The sequence below is a fragment of the Macaca fascicularis genome, chromosome 17, assembly GCF_037993035.2.
Source record: "Macaca fascicularis isolate 582-1 chromosome 17, T2T-MFA8v1.1".
Taxonomy (NCBI): domain Eukaryota; kingdom Metazoa; phylum Chordata; class Mammalia; order Primates; family Cercopithecidae; genus Macaca; species Macaca fascicularis.
In genome coordinates, this window is record NC_088391.1 from 66,586,703 (window position 1) to 66,593,831 (window position 7,129).

The 7,129-nt window shown below is 40.7% G+C and overlaps 1 protein-coding gene across 1 annotated transcript; it reads left to right on the forward strand.

The window, feature by feature from the left end:
• The first annotated feature begins 4,232 nt into the window (after positions 1–4,232).
• Positions 4,233–5,427, forward strand: LOC102122728 (damage-control phosphatase ARMT1-like). Its single transcript, XM_005586031.5, is given in 1 exon segment — positions 4,233–5,427. A coding segment is annotated over 1 exon segment (966 nt). The 5' UTR covers positions 4,233–4,350; the 3' UTR covers positions 5,317–5,427.
• Positions 5,428–7,129: the final 1,702 nt, after the last annotated feature.

Below are 7,129 nucleotides of genomic sequence, written 5' to 3' on the forward strand. Positions count from 1 at the left end.
TGCACCCTTTTTTTTTTTTTTTTTTTAAGATGGAATCTCACTTTGTCACCCAAGCTGGAGTGCAGTGGGGTGATCTCGGCTCACTGCAACCTCTGCCTCCTGGGTTCAAGTGATTCTCCTGCCTCAGCCTCCTGAGTAGCTGGGACTGTAGGCATGCACCACCACGCCTGGCTAATTTTTGTATTTTTAGTAGACACAGGGTTTCACCATGTTGGCCGGGCTGGTCTCAAACTCCTGACCTCAAGTGATCTGCCTGCCTCAGCCTCCCAAAGTGCTGGGATTACAGGTGTGAGCCACTGCACCCGGCCCCACTCCAGAATTTCTGCTTGATGCTTTTTAATTATTTCAATTTCCTTGTTAAATTTATCTGATAGGATTCTGAATTCCTTCTGTGTGTTATCTTGAATTTCTTTGAGTTTCCCTAAAACGGCTATTTTGAATTCTCTATATGAAAGGTCACATATCTCTGTCTTTACAGGCTTGGTCCCTGGTGCCTCATTTAGTTTACTGAAGTCATGTTTTCCTGGATTCTCTTGATGCTTGTGGATGTTCATTAGTGTCTGAGCATTGAAGAGTTAGGTATTCATTGTAGTCTTCAGAGTCTGTGCTTGTTTCCCCCCACCCCCTTTCTTGGAAAGGCTTTCCAGGTATTTTAAGGGACTTGGGTGTTGTGATCTAAGTGTTTGGTCACTGCAACCATATGCATTAGCCTAGTCACACTGTGGTTCTTGCAGACTCATAGAGGTACCACCTTGGTGGTTTTGGATAAGATCTGGAAGAATTCTCTGGATTACTGGGCAGAGACTCTTGTTCTCTTTCCTTACTGTTTCCCAAACAAATGGCCTTCCCCTGCCTCTCTGTTTTGAGCTGCCTGGAGCTGGGAGAGGGATAACACAAGAACACCTGTGGCTACCACCACTGGGACTGTGCTGGGTCAGACCTGAAACCAGTACAGAACTGGGTCTTGCCCAAGGCCTGGTGTAACCGCTACCTGGCTACCACCTATGTTTGCTTAAGGCCCTAGGGCTCTACAATCAACAGGTGGCAAAGGCAGCCAGGTTGTATCCTTCCTTTCATGGTAGTGAGTCCCCCTGGGCACTGGGTGGGTCCAGAGATGCCATCTGGGAACCAGGGCATGGAGTTGGAAATCTTAAAATCCACCTGGTGCTTTATTCTTCTGTGGCTAAGCTGGCAAAAAAACCACAAGACAAAGTTCTTCCCACACTTTCCTCCCCTTTTTATAGGCAGAGGAGTCTCTGTGGCCTCCACCACCCCAGCCGATAGTGAGTACGGCCTGGCTACCACTGATGTTCGCTGAAGCCCCAGGGTCTCTTCAATCAGCTTGTGGTTGGTTGCTGCCAGGCCTGGGACATATCCTTCAGGGAAGTGAGCTCCTCTATGGCCCAGGTCAGGTCTAGAAATGCTGTCCAAAAGCTATGGCCTAGAATCAGGGACCACAAGAGCCCTCTTGGTGCTCCGCCCCACTGTGGGTGAGCTGGTACCTAAACTACCGCTTTTACTCTTCTCTCTGTTTTTCTGAATCTGGAGTCTCTCCTCATCACCACCATAGCTGGGAGTGTGCTGGGTCACACCTGAAGCCAGCACATCCCAGAGTCTCACTCAAAGTCCATGGCATGTACTACCTGTCTACTGCTGCTGATTATTCAGGGCCCATGCGCTTTTTAGTCTTCCCTTCAAGACAACAATGTCCTTTATGGCCCAGCATGTGTCTAGAAATGTCATCTGGGAGCTAGCTTCTCGCACGGGGGCCTCATGACTCTGCCTGGTGCACTATCCTGCTGTGGCTGAGCTGGTTTCCAAGTTGTAAGATGAAGTCTTCTACTCTTCCCTTTCCTCAAGTGGAAGGAGGTAGTCTTTTTCAGAACTGTGAGCTATGCTCCCTGGGCTTGGAGGAGGGGTGCTGCAAACCCTCCTTTGGCTGCTCTGGTTGATGTCCCCCATTAGGTCATGTGCCCCCAAAGTCCAGACTTTGATGCCTAGATCACCTTTCAAGTTTATTTAGGGTTCCAGAGCAGTTGAGCTTGCACTGGCAAAGCTTGCCAGAACTCAAGTTCCAACCACTGAGATGGATGAATTCACTCTGGCTAGGGCTGGTCTAAATGCTCCCTCTGTGGGCATTGGCTGAGTTCTGCCAAGTGTTGCTTTCCACTGTGACAGGGCAGCATAATCACTGTACTCTCCCTCCCTCAAGCCATACAGATTCACTGCTGCTGGGGAATAGGGGAAGGATGGTGTCAGCAATTCAAGACTGTTTTTCCTACGCTCTTCAGTGCCTCTTTCAGTGATTTTAAGTTAAAACAATGTACTGTAATTGCTCACCTGATTTTTGGTTTTTATGAAGGTGCTTTTTTGTGTAGATAGCTCTTAAATTTGGTGTTCCTGTGGGGAGGATGGTTGGTAGAGGCTTTTATTTGGCCATCTTACTTCTGATCTCTTGAAAGTGACTTCTTTAGCTAAATTAATCAAACATAAGAGATAAAATGTTTAGGGCAACTTATTCATATGTATTATATATTCTAGAGTTGATACCTATGTAGATACTGGGGATTTATTGAATGTATTAGGCCATTCCCCCATTGCTATAAAGAAACACCTGAGACTGGGTGATTTGTAAGGGAGAGAGTTTTAATTGGCTAATGGTTCTGCAGGTTCTACAGCTTCTGCAGGCTCTATAGCAATGCTTAGAGACTTCTAGGAAGGCCTCAGGAAGCTTACAATCATGGCAGAAGGTGAAGAGGGAGCAGGCATATCACATGGTGAAAGCAGGAGCAACAGAGAGGGTGAAGGGGTGGTACTACACAATTTTAAACAACCAGATCTTGCAACAGCTCACACTTGGTGCAAGGACAGCACCAAGAGGATGGTGCTATGCCATTTACGAGGGATCTGTCCCCATAATCCAAACATTTCCTGCCAGACCCCACCTCCAACACTGGGAATTACATTTCAACATGAGATTTGGGCAGGGACAAATATCCAAACTATATCGTTGAGCAACCAACCTGGTTTTAATATGAAATAAGTTGTTCTCAAACTTTTTAACATCAGGAGCCCCTTATACTCTAAAAATTATTGAGCAGCCTAGAGAGTTGTGGATCTCTATCTATTAGAAATTAAAATAACTTTTAGGAATATTTGTTCATTTAAAACTAAAAACAAGCCTATCACATGTTAACATAAATAACATTTTTATTAAAAAAAAATATATGTTTTTTGAGACGGAGTCGTGCTCTATCGCCCAGGCTGAAGTGCAGTAGTGTGATCTTGGCTCACTGCAAGCTCCGCCTCCCGCGTTCACGCCATTCTCCTGCCTCAGCCTCCCGAGTAGCTGGGACTACAGGCGCCCGCCACCACGCCCGGCTAATTTTTTTGTATTTTCAGTAGAAATGGGGTTTCACCTTGTTAGCCAGGTTGGTCTGGATCTCCTGACCTTGTGATCCGCCTGCTTGGTCCTCCCAAAGTTCTGGGATTACAGGCGTGAGCCATCGCGCCCGGCCCCAAAAATATTTTCTTAAGAAAGTTAGTGAGAAAAGTGGCACTGTAATATTTTTGCAAACTCTCTTCAATATCTGGCTTAAGGAGGACAGTTGTGTTCTCTTACTGATAATGAATAAAGAGTGCTTCCCAGAATTGACAATTCAAGAAATCAGTGGTGATCTATGTCAAAATGATTTTGAGGATAGTAATTCGAGGACAAGGACCAAGTCTTTTGTATACCATTTTATCCTCAGAGTCTAATACAGTTCTTGGCACATAGTAACGGTCAGATATTTGGTAGGTGACTAAACTATACTGCAGTGTGTTGAGAAGTGAACAGAAGATACGGATTCAGGGAGCATAGAAACCTCCTTCATGGCACTTGGTTGAGAAAAGAAGAGAAATGAGGGGAATGAGGGTGCAGATTCAGCAGAGGACTTTTTAAAATAATGTTTTCATGTGAGGAAAAAATATAAAAACCAATAGAGAGAAATTAAGAAAACAGGAAAGAAATGGAATAGTTAGGAACCTAGGCTGGGATAGGGTAGCAGGGCATTTCAAACATTAATGAGGATATGAGATTCCAGATCTTGTTGAAATGCAAATTCTGATTCAGCTGGTAGAGGTTGTGCATTTCTAACAAGCACCCAGATAATCTTAAGGCTGTTGGCCCCAGGGTTACACTTATAGTGATTTTCTAGAACCCAGTTGAGGAAGTGAATCTTGGGCAGGAGAAATACACACCTCTCACATTGAGTTTGGAGATCCAGCCCATCTGATATAACTTTTTAAGAGAGAAACATAATTTTCCAAATATCCAATTGATAACCTTACCCACTAAATGGCTGCATTATGAAAATTGCTTCACTTTCAATTATCCAGAGTCCACCAATCGATTACTTTGATGTATTTAAAGAATCAAAAGAGTAAAATTTCTATGAGTCACAGGAATCTCTCATTGCTTTATGTACTTACCTGCAACAATTGATAAAAACTATTGAAGACCTAGATGAAAATCAGCTGAAAGATGAGTTTTTTAAACTTCTGCAGATTTCACTGTGGGGAAATAAGTGTGATCTGTCTCTCTCAGGTGGAGAAAATAGTTCTCAGAAGACCAATGTACTAAATTCATTGGAAGACCTAAAACCTTTCATTTTATTGAATGATATGGAACATCTTTGGTCATTGCTTAGCAATTGCAAGAAAACAAGAGAAAAAGCTTCTGTTACTAGAGTGTATATTGTTCTCGATAATTCTGGGTTTGAGCTTGTTACAGATTTAATATTAGCCAACTTCTTGTTGTCCTCTGAACTGGCTACTGAGGTTCATTTTTATGGAAAAACAATTCCATGGTTTGTTTCTGATACTACTATACATGATTTTAATTGGTTAATTGAACAGGTAAAACATGGTAATCATAAGTGGATGTCCAAGTGTGGGGCTGACTGGGAAGAGTATGTTAAAATGGGTAAATGGGTTTACCACGATCATATATTTTGGACTCTGCCTCATGAGTTCTGTGCAATGCCTCAGGTTGCTCCCGACTTATATGCTGAACTACAGAAGGCACATTTAATTTTATTCAAGGGTGATTTGAATTACAGGAAGTTGACAGGTGACAGAAAATGGGAGTTTTCTGTTCCATTTCATCAGGCTCGGAATGGCTTCCATCCCGCACCCCTCTGTTCCGTAAGAACATTAAAAGCTGAAATTCAGGTTGGTCTGAAGCCTGGGCAAGGGGAACAGCTCATGGCCTCTGAGCCCTGCTGGTGGACCAGTGGAAAGTATGGAATATTTCAGTACGATGGTCCCTTTTGACTTGATTTAGGAGCTCTCAGTTGCATAGAAAGATCTGACGAGCACCTTTTCATTCCCAGAAAAGGAGCGCGTGAATTGAGTCGCCCGGCGGCTGGCTCTGTACCCACTCTGGGAAGCTTGGCTTCTCCGTGCCCATCTACATGCACTGGATGATTTTTCTTTTTAACATTTTGCCCCACTACACTGTTTTGGGGATAGATGGGTTAAGCAAGTTACAGATAATTACATTTATATTGGAATTTTAGCAACTTTTTTTCAGGTTAAATACATCATTTCAAGTGCTTTTAATGTGTTTTTAATTGGCTAGGAAGCAAAAAATAAGCAAGTTCTGCTTTTAGTTAGTTAACCCTATTCTTTTCTTAAATAGTACACTGCATGGTATTTAATATTCCAGGAAGCATGGAATTTTATTTTGCTTGATTTTGGGCTCATGAAATAATAGCTCTGTGAAAATGCACATCTTAATGACTCTCTGTAAAGAGGCATTCCTTACAACTGTGATGTTTCCTCACATAAAAGTTACCTCATAAGTTAATTCTAACTTTTATTCTCCTTGAATTTTATTTCATTTCAATAGCTTGTTTCATTTGCACACCTTTGTATTTTGATTGATCTGTAGAACAGATGTTAGGAAACCCAGAATTGAACACAGTGAAATAAATGGTATTTTAAGAAATATAATATCTTTTATATTCTATTTATGATATCCGTAATCAAATGAGATTATTTTACCACATGAGTGTTTTAAATAAATAGATTTTTAGTTTGCAGTTTTAGGAAAATGCTTTAGATAGAAAAGGTTCTTACACATTGAATTTGGAGTACTACCAACAATGAATGAATTTATTTTTTATATTCTTACACATTTTATTGGTCATTGTCACAGATACTAAATACTAAACATTTCAGGTCATTTTGTTTTGAAACTGAAATTGGAAATAAATCTGGAAATGTTTTGTTGCACTAAAATAATAAAATGAGTTGTACTAAAAAAAAAAAAAAAAGAAAATTGCTTCACTTTGAAACTTCTGGTCTTGGTAATATAGAATGTCAGTGTTCTCACAGTGCTTGATTGAGAACATGATACTGAGATTATGGCATACAATATAGGGGCTGTACAAAAAAAAGACATTATTAGGATCTCTAGCAATTATGTAAAAGTCATTGCTTCGTGGGTAGAGCTCAAACTTTGGTGTGAGACCTGGTTTTATTCTTGGCACTTACTCTGAGTGGTCTTGGGCAAATTAATACCTTAAGCAAAAAGATTCTCATGTAGATTTTATATGAGAATTATAAATGAAGTACATAAAGTCCAGCAGTCACAAATGGTATCTATTATTACCATCATCCTGAGACTGCAATAAGCTATATTGAAAGTAGTCTCAAAGATTGTTTCATGAATCATCAGATTCACCTAATTTTCAAAAGAATTTAAATAAGGAGATGGAATGAATAGATTGCATTTTGTTTCCATGCACAGGGGAACCGTGCATATTTCTTCTGTGACTCGGAAATGGTTTAACTTTAAAAAATCCCAAAATAGCTGAAGTTAGCAGACATGCAATTTACCAAGGATGATTGGAATTTTGATCTTTCCTGTAATAATACTATACCCAAGCATACTGCTCATTAGGAAAACATTTTTATCTGAATCTTTTACTCTTGGGGGAAAAGAATGCTATTTTTCTTTTTGATAACTATGTTTATAGAATCTAAATCATCCTCAGCAATTATTTCAACATCTGAAGTTATTATTACCATTCATGTTTCATTTATAGCTATTTGAATTTTGATGAATTTCAATATGGTGCTA